The sequence below is a fragment of the Schistocerca gregaria genome, chromosome 2 (assembly GCF_023897955.1).
Source record: "Schistocerca gregaria isolate iqSchGreg1 chromosome 2, iqSchGreg1.2, whole genome shotgun sequence".
NCBI lineage: Eukaryota > Metazoa > Arthropoda > Insecta > Orthoptera > Acrididae > Schistocerca > Schistocerca gregaria.
Genome location: NC_064921.1, coordinates 675,633,707 through 675,651,893, shown reverse-complemented (window position 1 = coordinate 675,651,893; position 18,187 = coordinate 675,633,707). Strand labels below are relative to the sequence as shown.

The 18,187-nt window shown below is 40.9% G+C and overlaps 1 protein-coding gene across 4 annotated transcripts in view; it reads right to left on the bottom strand.

Moving 5' to 3' along the window:
• LOC126334735 (vacuolar protein sorting-associated protein 18 homolog) overlaps window positions 1-18,187 on the bottom strand; it is a 259,374-nt gene that overhangs the window by 25,630 nt on the left and 215,557 nt on the right. For all 4 annotated transcript variants that reach the window (XM_049997277.1, XM_049997278.1, XM_049997279.1 and 1 more), the window contains 3 exons: window positions 4,105-4,256; window positions 1,667-1,764; window positions 1,374-1,542 (listed from right to left, as the gene is read on the bottom strand). In XM_049997277.1, the coding sequence (XP_049853234.1) occupies window positions 1,374-1,542; window positions 1,667-1,764; window positions 4,105-4,256 (419 nt within the window). The remainder of the gene's footprint in view (window positions 1-1,373; window positions 1,543-1,666; window positions 1,765-4,104; window positions 4,257-18,187) is intronic.

The window sequence follows — 18,187 nt, the reverse complement described above, 5'->3', positions numbered from 1 at the left end:
GGTCCTACTCAACCTAAGAAGCCACCTTCCTAGATGTTGACCTCCACCTAAAAGATGGCTACATCAGTACCTCTGTCCATACCAAACCTACTAATCACCAGCAATACCTCCACTTCGACAGCTGCCACCCATCCCATACCAAGAAGTGCCTTCCATATAGCCTAGCCACGTATGGTTGTCGCATCTGCTGTGACAAGCATTCCTTCTTGAAATATACTGAGGTTCTCACTGAAGCCTTCATAGATTGTAATTATCTTCCCAATCTTGTACAAAAGCAAATCTCCCATGCCTTAGCTTTCCAGTCTTCCACCACCTCCCTAAGTCCCACCATGCAGCCACAGAGAAGCATTCCCATCATAACTCAGTACTACCCAGGAATGGTGCAACTGAATTACATTCTCCACTAGGGTTTTGACTACCTCCCATCATGCCTTGAAATGAGAAATGTCGAGCCCACTATCCTTCCCACCCCTCCCACAGTAGTATTCAGCCATCCACCAAATGCTGCATTTTATGTGGGCATGACAACCAACAAGCTCTCTGTGCGCATGAATGGCCACTGACAAACTGCGGCCAAGAAACAGAAGGACCATCCCACTGCTGAGCAAGTTGCCAAACATGACATCCTTCATTGCAATGATTGCTTCACAACCTGTGCCATATGGATTCTTCCAACCAACACCAGCTTTTCTGAACTGCGCATGTGGGAACTTTCCCTACAATACATCCAAAGTTCCTGTAACCCTCCTGGGCTCAACCTATATTAGTCATTGTCCTCACCCATCCAACCCCTTCTGTGTTCCCATTCCAGCACTACACAGCTCTCATTCCACCATCGCACCTTTTACTTCTCTCTTTTTCCACTACCCCCCCCCCCCCCCTCCTCCTCACCTCTCCCCTGCCCTCTTTCTATCGTCCTGACTGCACATAGCTCCCCTAACCTCTTTCCACCTCATCCCTGCATGCTCCCCAGCTGCATTTCGCTGTCCCCCACCCCTACAGTGCTATCCCACATCCTCCCTGCTCCAGCCTCCTCCTTACCCCTGCCCATTTGCCACACCCATCGTGCACTGCTGCTTACAGTGTGGCTTCAGTTGCCAGAGACTGCAGTCGTGTATGTGTATGTGTATGTGTGTGTGTGTGTGTGTGTGTGTGTGTGTGTGTGTGTGTGAGTGAGAGATCTATTTTTGACAATGGCCTTACTGGCCGAAAGCTTTATTTGTGACAGTCTTTTTGTTATGACTATCTGCAACCCAGCATCTCTGCTATATGGTGAGCAGCAACTTTCCTTTTCATAATATTTTTACATTCCATCCTGGATTTTTCATTGTTTGATTCTCATAATATTTTGATATATATCAAAAACAATGTACCTGTAACTCATGTAACTTATTTCTCTTTCCTGCAGGTAAGACAGGAGTGACTTCAGCCAGTAGACAATCACCATGGAAACGATGTCCACATGGAAAAAGGTAAAATGGACGCATCAACAGCTGCAGTTCACATTCACAGCAAACATCTCGGACTTGCACACGAGCATACCTAAAAGGTAAATATTTAATATTAGAATGAAAGAGATAGAGACTATACCATAGAGTCCTAGATGAAGAGTAAGTAATTGTAAGGATCTTAACTATGTTAACGTGTAATTCATATTAATATTTACCTGTTTCGGAAAGCTTGGATTTCTTCTCTAATAACTTCAGCTGATTTGGTTGCTTCTTCCATTTCTTCTTTAAGATCCTGAATATGCTGGTTATATTCCTGCAAACAAAACAGAATTGTTGCTTTGGTACTTAGCTCCTTATGAAGCACTGTCACTACCCTCCACTTTTACAGTTCTTTCCATGCATTTTTTTATTTAAATTTTATATATGATCAGTAAAAATATTTCCTATCATGGAAGTAAGAAAATTTAAATTATTTTTAATAGGTTCACCACAAGTATTAAGAAAATATAAATTATTTTCTCTCCTTCCTTACATTACTTGCGAAATAATCATTTGGCCTGAGAACTCTTAGTGGACCCCATTTAAGGCATTTTCACCGAAGAAAAAGTGGACATTGTTTCCAGGAATCAAAACCAGGTGCTAAAGTCATCTTCCAGAAACACTAGACCATGGAGACAGTCAAACTAACTAAAGGACAAATTAAAGTGTAACAACATATTGCAAAACTGACGTCTTCTAAGTACTAACATGTCATTACTTACAGTAATACTTTGAATGAATATAGAGCAAACTTACACAGAAAATCTGAATACATTATCTGGAAACCAAAAATATACTTTTGTTCATAACAGAATCAGTTATCTCTATAGTTGCAGTGGAGATAAAATTCAATACACTGTCTGGGGTGTGGTAACGGGTACATAGTGTACAAAAATCATTTCCTCCCTATGTTGTTCCACTAATTACTGGCTTTACAGTACTCTTGGTACATGCTTGAACTTATCTATTTTCCAACTTGTGGTCATGCGAATTTTATGTTTATCCATGGAGAATCTGCTAAGCTGATGCTGTTGTTTTTAGAGAAGTCATGCCAGAAAATTATAAGAAAGTGTAGGAAGGCCTGTGGAGAATTTATATTTCTCGCATGAATTGCCAGTTGAGCCGGATAATAAACAAATGTCAAATATTGCACATAAAAGTGATGAAAGACTGATTATTGTTTGATTACATAACATGCAATTGAACTTTCACTACCTGGATGGCCTCCACGAAAACGAGTGTTCATAGAACACTGAAACTTAATAGAAACTTTTGTAAGGTCATGCAGAAGAGAAATACTGAATAAACCTAAATGTTACTCAATGCGATGACCATCTGCTTCCACAACAGCCTGGACATTTGTACAGATACTATTTCACAATTTCTCACAGAACATTTCAAATGGTGGACCATGGCAAGTTCAAAAAGCACACAACAAGCTCAAGCACTGCTTGAAGATTGCCCACTTCATCCATTATTTTCAGTCATGGAAACAGTAACTTCTTCTACAATGTGTGGTGCAATTGGCCTTCAGCCTCTCCCAGGAGAAATTCCAAAACCACTAGGTAATTCAAACTTCCAAATCCTGTTTTTCAATCCCAGTGCAAAAAGAGGACCTCTCTTTGATTATTTAATGCATTGACACTCATGGAAAGCAGCAGCACTATTGCTGTTGTTTTCATAAAACAGCTTTATCTGAGTAAGGCCCTGCTAACCTTGTGTTGACTGTCTGCAACTGTAAATGCACACTGATGATTGTGTTTCAACCTTACATTGCTGTACTGGTGCCAGCACCTAACAGTAGGTCATGACACTAGCACTACTAGCAACTCAAATCCTGCTGTGCACAGTCTGAATATCACTCCTATAAAGTTGGGTGCCCATATGGTAAATAGATCACCATCTACACTGGCTCAAGTTTCATTATAAACACCTTGTACCTTACAGTATGCATATGGAGTAATTTAAAGTGGAATAACTGTATGAAACTAACTGTATGAAAGACAGATGCCAGACTGAATTTCATTGGGGGGGAATTCTAAGGAAATTAACCAAAGCACAAAAAAGGTAGCTTATAAAACCCTGATTTGACAGATTATTGATTATTGCTCATAAGCCTGGGGTTGTTGCAAGATAGTATTAATATAGCTGATAGGGTAAGAAACATAGAAGAGAAAAGCATTTCATTTTACAACAGGATGCCAGGTCCAGCCTTAACGGCCAGAGACAGTGGTCACATATGTGTGAGATGAGAAAGAGAGAGAGCAGAGTGTGTGTGTGTGTGTGTGTGTGTGTGTGTGCGTGCGTGCGTGAGCGCGTGCGTGCGTGCGTGTGTATGTGTGTATGTGTGTGTGTGTGTGTGTGTGTGTGTGTGTGTGTGTGTGTGCGCGCGCGCGTGCGTTTTATCTACTTTAGAAATAAGGTCTTTTGGCCGAAAGCTCACTTGTTTAGCAGTCTTTTTGTTGTGCTGTCTGTGATTCAACATTTCCACAATATGGTGAGTAGCAATCTATCCTTTTCATAACATTGTCAGAATATCTACATCAGTTACTTAGCCACTACATCACTAAAGCTGGTGATTGATGTTACATCTGCCTTTACAGTGGTACTGTACCTGGAGTGAAGTGCAGATTGCATCCTTAAAGTGATCAATTGTAACAAAGTCTGAAAAGAATGGAAGGATGTCTTCAATTTTGATGAGATCACATTCCTGAAGAAACTGCATAGCCTGTTGGATATCATTCTTCTCACTGACTACATGCTGAGCTGTAAAAAGAAAAAAAAAATTAAATTAAATTAAATTAAATCAATAGACCCATAGAGAAAAACATTTTTCTCAATAACTGAGAAGTTTTCTTTCTCATTAAATGGAGGATTTGGCTGAGTCACATTATATACCAGCAAGAGAGGTATATTATTTTGTTAACATGTTACTTAGTACCTATAGATAGGCACAGTGGTAAAACATAAGACTCACATTGGGGAGGATTGTGGTTCCAGTCCCTATCCAATCATCCAGAGTTAGGTTTGCTGTGGTTTCCATAAATCACCTATGGCTAATGCCTGGATAGCTTCTTTGAAAAAGACATGACTTTCCGAATCTGTACTTGTGTTTTATGACCTTTTCCAATGTTACGGGAAGTTACCTTGTTTAAAAAAAGGGAAGGAGAGTAAAAATGTTGCAGCCACAGAATTCAGCACATGTTCACTGAGTCAGATCCATAATACAAAACATAGTAAATTAACTAAAGAAATATCAAATATTTTTACTGACAGTAATAATATCAATATTATTACGTTGAAAGAGAATGACCTATTAGAGTTTGGAAGTGAAGGAGGGTGAGAAGACAGACAGAGATAGAGAAACAATGTGTTGGTCTTTCATGGATTAGCACATTACTTGAAGTCATGAAATATTAGTAGGAATTTTCATGCTACATGGTGAGTATTAAGCCAAATGTAAATCATTGCTCGATGTTTATTTTTGTACTATGTGACAGTTTAGTATCCGGGTTTGACTAAAGTGCCAGGCAGTAGGAAGTTGTTGAAGCTACAAGGTCACATGAAGCTCTAGTAACCTTGGTGGCTGGGTGGGGGCCTAAGCCTCCAAGCAAAGGACGACCCAGCCCAAGTCTAATGCCCTGGGGGCACGTATATAAGACAATTCAGGCGGTGCACAGGCAGTACCCATCCCTGCACTGTGAGGTGGCACAATGAGGCTGCTGGTAAGTACATCACAGGTGTACACAGTTTACACTTTTGAAGAAGCTGCTTATAAGGAATTTGTAAACTGAATTACGAAATGAAGTTGGATGATTTTGCAACATAAAGTACATAAACTACCTATGAACCTTCATTTTATAAAGCCTTGTGGAACTCTTACTCATGAGAAAAAATTTAAATGAGTGAGGGACAACAATTTAGTTTTATAAAACATGTGAGTTGGTGATTATAATTATTTCTTGCCTTGAACAGATACTGATAGGGTGTGTGTGTGTGTGTGTGTACACACTTATTCATTACAGCATTGCATATTAAAAAATATCTCTAAGAATACATTCACTGAAAGAAAAAAGATTCCAATAACGTGCTTATTTTTAGAGTGTTTATATTATTAGAGGAGATATATCAGTTCAATAAATATTTTTTGTGTCATTAATGTACAGCAGTTGGGTACAGCTAATGACAACATGTTGTCTTTTCTGTTTTATTAAAAATCTGTAGCAATACCTTTATGATTTAGTATTTACTAAGATATTAACAACTTAAGAGATTTTATTGTGACTGCTCTGCTGGCATCAGAAGCAAATTTGCCTCAAATACCACGGTCATTTATATCTTCAAATAAAATTATTTCCTAATCCTATTATACAATAAATGAAAAATATATTCAGTTCATGTTAATATATGTAATTACAGGCTCTGCTGTGTGCCTTGATGGCATTGTGTGCTGGAGACCCTGTAATCCTGCCACCACTGACGCCATACAATGCGCTGGGCTTTGGTGTTCCACCCTCATATGCAGCACTTCCTTATAACTACCATATTCCTCCACCTGTGGCAGCAGTGGCTCCACCATTGAGCCTTAAAACACAGTATCATGCACAGGATGAGTTTGGACAAGCTAGCTATGGCCATACAGAGCCATTCCAAGCCCACAGTGCAGTGCAGGTATGAACATTTTCGAATATTCACTTACGTACCTCTTGCATTTACTAATAATTGAGCCGTATTTAACAGCATAATGTTTTGTTAGCTACCTACAATGGTATTGACACAGGTTTACTAGGAATGAGAGAGAGTGTGTTTTGCAAAAATAGGGCTACAGAAAAATACATATTTAACAGTCAGTTGCATTTGATGGGCTGTACAATTGAAGGTATAATGTTGTCAGTGCTCAAACACTGCATCATCTTCACCACATAAGTAGAATTCACTGCAAAGTTAAAACAGCAACCTTTTAGGAGTGCACAGCTCAAGCGGTAGATTAAATCATTATGGTTAGTATTGTGTAGGTAACATACATACATGGTCCATCAGTTTATTAAGTACAGATGTAGATGTACATAAATGAAGAGTTATGATGATGATGACATCAATCAATTTATGACTTGCATTGATCTATACAATCTGTGAATGAGGAAATAGTAAATCACACTAATATTATTACTTATCTGTATTTTAGAATTAAGTATGCTGTGATGTGGATTGTTTGTATACTACTTTAGTTTTAACAGTTTACTCCGTGGATTAGTAATATGGCAAGTAAGAAACAAAGCAAGTAATGTATACTGACACACATACGTGCAGTTTTTATTTCCAGTACAAAGGCGATGCAAATCCCAATCTTACAGTGCAACAGCCATATTTTTACATACATATATTTCTCTACAGCCATATTATTAACTTGCAATAAAACTGTTCATATTCAAAGCTCACTGTAAACAGTTTATGTATGATTTAAAGAAACTTACAGTTAAGAAAGTGTTGTGTCTTCAGTGTTAATACTCTTTTTGGAAAAAAATTATAAGGAATATGAACCACAACAAAGAAATACTAAGAAGATTCATTATAGAACACCAGCAGAATATGCCTGACGTGTCATTGCTGACGCACATAAAAATGACATACAAGACAACAACAAGAAAAGCCTCAGTTGCAGCAAAGATAACATTTTTATTTGTTGATACTACTGAATGTGCATTAAAAGTTTTCATAAAGTGTGCTGTATCCTAAGCAATGTATGTTACTCTGTTATACTGTGCATTGGTTACAAAAAAATGGAGGAATTAACAATGCATCACAGACTGCAGATAATTAATGTATGTTTAGCAGGAGGACCTATTACGTAGATTATCATATTATCTGATACAGCAAGATGGCATGGAGTTAAAAATATGACTGGCTGCACTACTCCAGGAATTACTGACATTTAATGGAAACTTAAGCTGGAAATGGCTCTAACCAAGCTTTTGGAGCTCAGCACAGGAGGATGGTCATGATGAAATATGTTTTGGGCAGCAATAACACTGTTCTACTGATTTTCTTGTCACTTTCAAAGGTTACTGCAAGAAGTATGTGAAAGACATTGACTGACTCTCATTTCGTACCACAGAGGTATTGTTCTATTCAGATTCTTAAATGGTGGCTGTTTACCAGTGATTCCATCCCAAGGGTGCATGTTTCTAGAAGCCAACAGACCAATAGGTCAATGCAGACACTTGGAGATGTAAACTTGGAAAAGTTTCTACAGTAAGTAATTCTTCGCACAGGTATTCAAGTTTGAGTCAGCTGCTGTTGCCTTATGTTATTAACTCATGGTTTGTTGTGAATGATCATGTCATTTGGAGCTTCTCATGGCCAACTATATCAACTGATGTCAGTTTTAATGAAACACTATGGTGCATTATAATGGCTAGGGCAGTAAGTTCATCCCCCAGCCCCCTTTTTCTCCCTGCAGTAATTGAGAAGTCTCCAGTTACATGTTGCTATATGTGAATGACTTGTTTTGATTAGTGAGTACAATTGTCTAAATCTTACATAAAATGTTCTTCCTTCATTAGTAATACAACAGCCACACTTTACAATCAAAGCTATATGCAAGAACCAAATGAATTACTGGGAGTTGTCATAAACATTTCAGTTTGTTTGCTATACCAAGTATTTTTCATTTAGAATGTTAATTGTGACTGTTGCATTATTAAAGTATGTAGAAAGTGTACTATCAATGCCTGAACATTCTTAGTGATTAACAAAACTGGTTGTGCCAACGAAATATTGTGCCACTGGAGCTGATTATTCAGTATTGTAAATGATAATCTGTGCATAAAAGTTAAAAAGCTGGCAGATATAGGTTATATATATTCCATAACATCATACGAGATCATGTTTCGGAGCAACACATCAATCCAAACTAAAGTTTTCCAGGTCCAACAGTGTGTAATATGAATTATTTTTGGTGTGAATTCAAGAATGTCCTGCAAGAAACTCACAACTCTACTGACACATTTCTTAGCAGGACCAGTTATGTATCTATTATTAATAATATCAAATAATGTGAATGTTACATAAAATCTGACTTCCGCACATCTTCGCTGCAGGAATGTGCTTTGTGTCAGTAGGTGTTTAAAACTATTTTCTGTATGAGTGGCTACAACAATAGCCTGAGAGTTATGCTGGTCAGAAACAATACATTTAAAAGTTTATGGGACGTTTCATACTAATTTTTAAGCAGAAATGTGTTTCCGATTTTGTACTTACTCAACATTCATTTCAGTTATACTCTATGAAAGGAACACTAGCATATCTGTTCTTTCCTAAACATGTAGTTTTGTTTTTATGGCATTTTTTACTTCCATAAGGATCTCCTTGCCATGGATCTATGGAATAAAAAGTATGTTTATCTGTATCTTTCTACTCATTCAACTTTGAATAATTCATACTGGCTACATTTGGCATAAATGGAAAAATATCTGTTCAGATCACATAATAATCAGTATGTGATCCTGTATATTAGTAAAGAAAAGAAAAATGTCAACAGTCAGTGTTAGTAGTTAATGAGCAAATGTATATTGCAGAGTAGGTGGATGAAGCTTACCACACAAAACTGTCAAATCTTAAAGGAGATTTATGCTTCCATTGATCAGTATGCTCTGTTTAAATGTATTTGTTGAAAAACACACACACACAGGTGCTATTTCCAGCAGTAATGTGTTGATTCCATGGCACTGGATATTGGGGACTACCACTGTAAATTATTTTGCTTCAGAGTGCAAAGGGTATTTTAAACTAATTTTCCACTCAGCCTTGTTTGTTGTTTACTTTACTTGCAATCAGAGTTTTTAGATCTTTTATGGCTTTACCTTCAGGGAACTTGAAATAACATACATCTACAAGTACATTCTGGGTGGTTGGTCGGTTTGGGGGAGGTGACCAAAGAGTGGGGCCATCGGTCCCACGGGATTACGGGATTACGGAAGGACGGGGAAGGAAGTCTGCTGTGTCCTTTCCAAGGAATCATTCCGGCATTTGCCCGAAGCAATTTAGGGAAATCACGGAAAAGCTAAATCGGGAAGGTTGGTAGCCGGTTTGAAGCGACGTCGTCCCAAATGTGAGTCCAGTGTGCCAACCACAGCACCACCTCACTCGGTTGTACATTTTCTGGCAGTAGCTCAGCGTCCTCTAATGTGTCTCGTATTTACCATACAGACGACAGTGTAGTTCTGCAAGAGGACATAATTGTGAGTGTCTACTAATAAGATGACCAAACCAAAGTACCTTAAGATGAAGTTATAACACTGTCATCAATGTCAAGCTCGGTTTGAATGCCACAATGCTTTACTAGGCACAGTCCTACTGAATAGGGGGACCTGAAGTTTAATGTGGACTATGAAGGACAGTACAACTAGGCTTTTTTCACAGACTATTCCAGAGGTGACAAAAGGGACAAGCAAAAATCCTAAGGTCGATCAAGCATCGAACCTGAGAGCTTGAGAATTACGGTTTTAGCACTCTACTGTTAAGGCGTTCAAAATCGATTTCAAATAAAATAGACATAACTGAGGGGAAAATTTGTACGAAAATACCCTTTGCGCTCCATATTTCATAGTAGTTTTTGAAAGTCGGATGTGGAAACATCAGTGTCAATGGAAATTTCAGTCAGGCCTGTAGGTGTGGTCATACAGCCTAACGGTAAGGATGAAATGTTTAAAGCTTTCCCGGCATACTGACTGTTCCATAAGAACACGGGAGAACTGCCGGATATCAGTAACGTCCTGCAACGATATTTCGGCGCAGAGCCTTCTGGCCATCTTCAGGTGAGCGCCACTGTAGCAGTACTGGCGAGTACGCGCTGAGCTCCGCTATTTAAGATGAAAAACGACCTGATACCGATACGCCAGGCTTAAACACCGGAGGGCGCGAGGCGCAGCACACGGAGCCGTTACGAACACGCACGCTGAGCAGTGCATGCGCAATGTCACCTCAGTACGGCTTAAAATAGCGGAGCTCAGCGCGTACTCGCCAGTACTACTACAGTGGCACTCATCTGAAGATGGCTAGAAGACTCTGCGCCGAAATATCGTGGCAGGACGTTACTGATATCCGGCAGTTCTCCCGTGTTTTTATGGAACGGTAAGGACGAATATTCTGTTCTCACTAGATAGCTAGTAAATAATGGGTAACGCGTGTCCGTGTGGCAGGACGCGGCGGGCAACAAGCTGGGCACGTACAGCTACGTGACGCCGTCGGGGCAGGTGGTGCGGCTGGACTACGTGGCGGACGGGCTGGGGTTCCGCGTGGCGAGCAACGCGCTGCCGGTGGCGCCCGAGCCGCCGGGCCCCGAGGCGCTGCCGCAGCCCGTGTCGGAGACACCCGAGGTGGCGGCGGCGCGCGCGGCGCACCTGGCCGAGGTGGCCGAGGCGGAGGCGCGGTCGCGGTCTCGGCGCGCGCTGCGGCCGCGGCTGGGGCTGCGGGGCCGCGAGACGCCGGCCAGCACGGCGCCGCTGCCGCTGCCGCCGCCGCCGCCCCCCTCCCCGCTGCTGGCCATAGCGGCCGCGCCCTTCGCGCCGCTCGGGCCCGGCTACGGCTACGGCTACGCCTACGGCCCCGGCCCGGGACTGGGCCTGGGGTACGGGCTGGGGCTGCCCGCGCACCCACCTCTGGTGGCTGCCGCCGCCGTCGCGGTGCCCACGGCGCGGCGCGCCTCGCTGTCGCGCGTGGTCAACAACCCCGGACACGCCGTCTCCTACAGGGTCGAGTGAGCTGGCAGCCCGCCACCGCCGCTCGTGTCGCCCACCTCCTCTATGTACTCCTTCGGATACCACCCGCCCATATACTCTGCTTTCAAATACATACATTCAAAATCAGTCTGCTGTCTATTTCATTCTCGTAAAAACCTTTGCGAGTTACCACACTCTCATGGCAACCTTTCGTTTTGAAGACCCACTTAACTACACTCACAAGGTAACCTTCCCATCGCACCCCCCTCAGATTTAGTTATAAGTTGGCACAGTGTATAGGCCTTGAAAAACTGAACACAGATCAATCGAGAAAACAGGAAGAAGTTGTGTGGAACTATGAAAAAATAAGCAAAATATACAAACTGAGTAGTCCATGGGCAGGATAGGCAACATCAAGGATAGTGTGAGCTCAGGAGTGCCGTGGTCCCGTGGTTAGCGTGAGCAGCTGCGGAATGAGAGGTCCTTGGTTCAAGTCTTCCCTCGAGTCAAAAGCTTACTTTCTTTACTTTCCCAAAGTTATGATCTGTCAGTTCGTTCACTGACGTCTGATATATTCTATACGACACTGGTTAAGGCATGTGCGTCACATGACAGGAATATGTTGTCGACCCACCTAACTTGTACACTTGGCGAATCGGTAAAAAGATTCTTCTACCTTGCCCGATTTAGGTTTTCTTGTGGATGTGATAATCACTCCCAGAAAAGTGATGAAAACATAAGAGTTTGTCACATAAACTGCAAGAAATGAATGCAACAGTTCCACAGTCACACAGTTTTCCCTGTGCTCTGTCGAAACATATGTTTTTAACGTTTTCAAATTTTTCCATGTGTAGACCGTCAAATCCTGCATATGTCCAAACAAATCTGAACATGTCCTAGAATTTTGGAAAGCGAAGTTGATTGTATAAAAAATTTAAACTTTACACTCGAAGGAAGACTTGAACCAAGGACCTATCGTTCTGCAGCTGCTCACTCTATCCACGCGAACACGGAGCTCCTGAGTTCACACTATCCTTGATGTTGCTTATCTTGCCCTGGACCACTCAGTTTGTATATTTCCTTATTCTTTTCATAGTTCCACACAACTTCGTCCTGTTTTCTCGATTGATCTGTGTTCAGTTTTTCAAGGCCTATCCACTGTGCCAACTTATAACTAAATCCGAGGAGGGTGCGATGGGAAGGTTCCCTTGTCAGAAATCTACCTCACACGAATTCGAATCTGGAACCTCCCTCCTACGCTCCAACTCCCAAAGACTTTTTAATTTCCCTCAAGATTATTATCTCATTAATAACGAACACCAGTATTGATCTGTACGTCGCATTTGTTAGCCGTGGAAGCAATTACTGCTATTCCGTCGAAAACTGGCGTGTTGAGAAGGTGGCTGCGTAAAAATACTGGTTAATCCTTACAACTAGCAACTAGCCCCGATTAATAATAATATTTATTAAGAACAAAGAGCGCTGTTACCGGCTTCGAACTGCAGGTTCATCATCAGACGGTTGTCCGCTTTTAAAATTACGTACCGGGTGATCAAAAAGTCAATATAAATTTGAAAACTGAATAAATCACGGAATAATGTAGATAGAGGGGTACAAATTGACATGCATGCTTGGAATGACATGCGGTTTTATGAGAATGCTAGATATGTCCACCATGAATAGCTGTAGTCGAGGGATAACGTTTTGAACAGCACTGTAAAGCATGACAGGAATTACGGTGAGGCACTGGCGTCGGATGTCTTTCAACATACCTAGAGATGTCGGTCGATCACGATACACTTGCGACTTCAGATAACCCCAAAGCCAATAATCGCACGGGCTGAGGTCTGGGAGGCCAAGCATGACGAAAGTGGCGGCTGAGCACACGAGATCTTGCAAGCGTCTAGCAATACTTTGTTTTCTTTTGGTTCTAATAAAACCCCATGTCATTCCAAGCATGTGTGTCAATTTTTACCTCTCTATCTACATTATTCCGCGGTTTATTAAATTTTAAAATTTATACTGACTTTTTGATCACCCGGTACATGCTCAAGGTCGTTTCTACCATTACGCAAGATTTGGCGGCCGCCTAGGGAGACAAAAGGAGAAAAGGGGGAGGGGAGAATTATTTTCAATTCAAACAGCGAACAAATTGAGCAAATGAGGAGAAAAAAAAGAAAAACAGGAAAAATTGAAATACAATTGTTTTCAAAACCATACAGAACAGTTACTCAGTACGTCTTTGCTTACTTTTACAAAAGTAAACACATTGCCTCTAACTACCTCAAAACTTAAGCAGCCGGTATTGAGTACGAAACAGAAACAAATGTGTGCTTAATTCATCTCACGAAATGTATTCGCAGTTGCGAATATGGACTTCAATCAGCTACGTAATGGAATGACGAGACCCAATATTTGTGCCCGGTCCGGGACTCGAACCTGGATTTCCCGCTTATCGCCAGCGTTCGCCTTCCCATTTTCTTTTTTTTTTCCCCTTTTAGGTCTCATTTTGCTCTATATTGGTCGATGAATTTGTTCGTGGCGGACGTCCGATGACGGCCGTTCAGGTTCTTTGTTGATCCGTTGACTCAGTTTTTTATTACAGAGGGTAGCTAACCCTCTGACTGACCACGCTGAGCTACCGTGCTGGCGCTCGAACCTCCGCCGGAACAAGCCGCACAGTCCATGACTGCAGCGCCTAAGACCGCTCGGCTAATCCAGCGCGGCATCCCTATTTGGATGTCCGAGCACGACTCACGGCGAGACCCAATCTTCCATACGTCGTCAACCACGTGCCTACATCCTGTGTATGTATATTCCCATACAGGGGAGGCATTTTACTTGAAAGCCGCTTGCCCGGTGTCGGCGGCTACATGCGATTTGCAGTGCCTGTGTTATTTCTAATTCCGATGAAAAGTTCCTTTGGACATGAACGAGTACAAGACGTCGGCACATGGTTGACGACATAAGGAAGTTTAGGTCTGGTCGTGAGTCGTACTCGGACAGCCAAATTGTAAGGCGACCGCTCGCGGTAAACGGGAAATTTTCATTGTCATCATTCCACTGCACTACTGTTGATAGTTCGCAATTGCGAATACATTTCATGTCTTTCATAACGGCTATAATCGCTTCAGTGCTGATTCCCTCCGACATGTACCCATCTCTGAAGGAACTTCGTATCGTTAATTCGGAATAACACAGGCACCGCAATATCAAATTAATTTATCTCTGTCGAGCGCTTGAAAGGGGCATGGTTTGCGATCATATTTGATACAATACCTCCCTCAGTCCCCCTTTTTGTTGTTCTATCTCCAGATCACTTGTCAAGCATCAGTTGTCTTGAGTGGTTCTGTTGATGTTTTTAGTTCTACCATTATTTTCTGTGGATAATCGATCACGTATTCACAAGCTAGCTTTTGTAGCTCTCTTTCATCACGTTTAAATGGAGAAATAGTAAGTGCAGTTCATCATACCCGCACATAATAATGAGTTGGCGTCGTAAGTCTCTCTCTGACTGATTTGAACTCATACCCATCTCAGGCAAATGATCAGAAGCAGATCGCTTAGAGCATTGAGCCACCGGGGCGGCTAATAAAAGTTATAGAACTCTCTACAGAAAATGCAAACAAGTCTTCATTTATTTATTTAATCGCAAGAAAGTGGATGCTGAAAAAGATGAGATCTATTCCTCACTCCACAAATATTTCAATTAAAACGGAAACGAAATACCACGATTATCCAAACTATCTAGTTTGATGCTTTGGCATGTCTCTCATCAGTACAGGATTGGTTTTAAATTCAAGAAAAAAGTTATTCGCACCACAAAATGGTTCCACACCTTCATTAGTCAATTTTCTTGCAATTAAATAAAATACAGCAACGGCCCTGTATGTGTTGCATAATTATGCGATGTTGACTAGTTTTCATTGCAATGAAACCTTTGTTTTTTTTGGAGGTGTTCTATAGCACAAAACCACGTTTATTGGTTAGGTGTCCTATAGCTAAATACCACGTAAGAGAAAGGACTACTTTACTGTAATTGGACCCAATATTGAATTAAAACAAAGTAAACAACTATCTAAAAGAGCTGAGTTAATCCATGACATCGAAAACCAAGCGTCTTTTTACACAACTATTCATTTATTTGGAAGTAGTGCATCTTTCGCCGACTAGTACGCAAGATTTAACACTTACAATATTGCTCTTGTACGTAGTTAACATTACCTGTGGACTGGCTGCAATATGAATTATTTTGGAAGTTGTAACTGGTGTTTAAAATATGTAGTTGGAATTTAAAACATTTTAGGTTAATTAGACTCTGCATTTTAAATATACATATTTTCACATTGCTAGTGCTAAATCTGAATCCACAGGTGAAACTTCAATCCAACAGTAATTATCGCCGGAAAAAAATTGAAAAGGAGTTCGGTATTCAAATACATACCCTGCTAAGCAAACAAGTGATCTTTCTATTTAAATTTCTTTCACAACCAGTGTAAATATAAAGAAACACGCAAAACACAAGAACAAAGTAAAATTTAGTGTATGTAAACACGTAACAATGCAACCAGTCACTTTTTTGGATAGTTATTTATTATTCCATAAACTAGTTTTCGGACAATTTCAGGTTCATCTTCAGATGGTTTTTCGGAATTTATATATCTGTTTCTAGCGTAATGCCGAATGCAGGGTCTGTGAAAATATGATGGGACATGCTCTAATGTACCGCCATTAGTATTGTTTATCTGTTGATATGGATGCAAAAAAAAAGCACCCAGCATTATGCTAGAAACAAACTCAAAAATTTTGCATCCATATCAACAGATAAACAGTACTCATGGCGATGCATTAAAGCATGTCCCACCTCCTTGTCACTGAATCAGCACCCATCATTACGCTAGAAACAGATATGTAACTTCCTGTAAACCATCTTAAGATGAACCTGAAAAGGTCTAAAAACCGGTTCATGAAATTATAAATAACTATTCAAAAAAGTGACTGTTTACAGTTTCATGTATTTACATTCAATTAACAGTCACGTGTTCTAAAATAGACGTAATGGTTCAACTTAATCTATAAAATTTAGCGTTCATTATGGAGTACAGTGTGATACAAACTGAAACATGGAGATACATAGCCCATGAAACTGAAAATATATGCTCGGATTGATTTCATGATTTATCCGCAGAAAAATCTTTCATAACGACAGAAACTGCGAAACTAGTGCGATAAACGTGTAAACTGAATTGTCATCAACTATTTGGTTCTTATCATCTGCTGACTCGTCAAGGACTTTGCAAATCATTTGGTCCAGACGTTTCGCCCGTTCACTGCTCATTCTGAACACAAAATCAACGCAAAGCACACAAAATACACGAGAAAGAGAGAACTTGAAGAACGACAGCTAACAGCTACGAAACAGGAGACGATGACAAAGCTTTCAAAAACGACGATACCGCTACCAGAATCTAGCAAGAACTACGAAGCCTGTAGACCTAACATACGTTTGCGGCAGCATAAACATATGTTTGAAACCGAGGGAAATCATTATAACTGGCACGTAATATTACGTCCTCCGCACATCCCATTTCCCGAAAGCACCGTAATATTACGTCAGCCAGGTGCTAGTAAGTGTTAACACTTTTGTGCGTAGAGGATCATGCACTAGCTAGTGCCCCCCCCCCCCCCCCCCCCCCCCCACACACACACACACACAATTACCATGGAACTTCCACTCCACTCGAGCTCTTGCCAGGTCAACAATTTATACAATGGCTAAAGGAATGTCGCTTTTCCGTTAAGTTGAATAAAACAGTTACATTGTGAGTCTGGTCCCTTCAATCCCCACAAACCAGTTACATTGTGACGACACTACACGTAATCTGCGATTTGGCAACTTTGACCCGTTTTGTTGGTTGCGTGCTACTGGATCCGCTGCGTTGCACCCTACCTGGAAGGGGACCCCGTGGCTCATAAAAATACTAACTACACTAAAATGTCGTGGGCCAGGAATCGAACCTGCATCTACTAATCTGCATAGAAAATTCACCGCAAAGGTTTGTACCATTACAATTTTTTTTCACTCTACTTTGCAATATGTGCAGAGACAAACGTGAATGTGAATTAAGAAGCACTTCGCATTTCTGCCAACTTTCCAATAGAAAAATATACATATAAGTTTCTGAAACCCAATGTAAAATCTTGGTAGAGGGTACTTTTTGCTGTATCCCTTAAGAAGTTTTCTTAGCCATCGTTTTGAAGAAGGAATGTTGTGTAAATGGTAATACGTCTCTCTGCGACCAGTTGGATTTTTTTTTTTTTTTTTTTTTTTAAACTTTCAGTCAGCCCGGAAGTTATACACAGAGCATGTGCAGACAGTTTACTTGAATTTTCGACGTAGTTTTTCGCGAGTGTTACCTGGTGTTTCTTCCAATGTTTGTCTGGAACTTGAAAATTTTCAGCTACACTCTACCTCTACTCCCCTCCCCCCTCCCACACGACAACGCTATGCCCATTCGCAAAGATCTTCAATAAGTTCGCTATCTCCTCTTAGGATGTAGCTCCCATATAGTTAAAATAAACCCGATACAACAATAAAGTAGGATTACATACTATTAACATTAACAAGTATCATACTAAACTTGTCTTTTAAAGACAATGCTTTAGTTGGATAACGCTGATTTAAGGGAACAGGTCACTGCTTATTCAGATGAACTATCCTTGCAGTCAGGTGACACATTAAGGAAACGATGGACGGGATAATTTATTAAATCAATGCCTAATCTCCGTACTTTTGTGCATTATTCCACTGTAGGCACTACATGTGTTTTCAATCTCTCCGCTGGACAGTCCGAAGTTTCCTCGAATCCTGTAGATGAATCGATGAGTGCCACTTCCCTTACCCCTGTGACCCTTCCACACCATTTCAGTAACCCACCTCATTTCTCTGTCTAGCCGTGGCGCTTGGGATATCATATG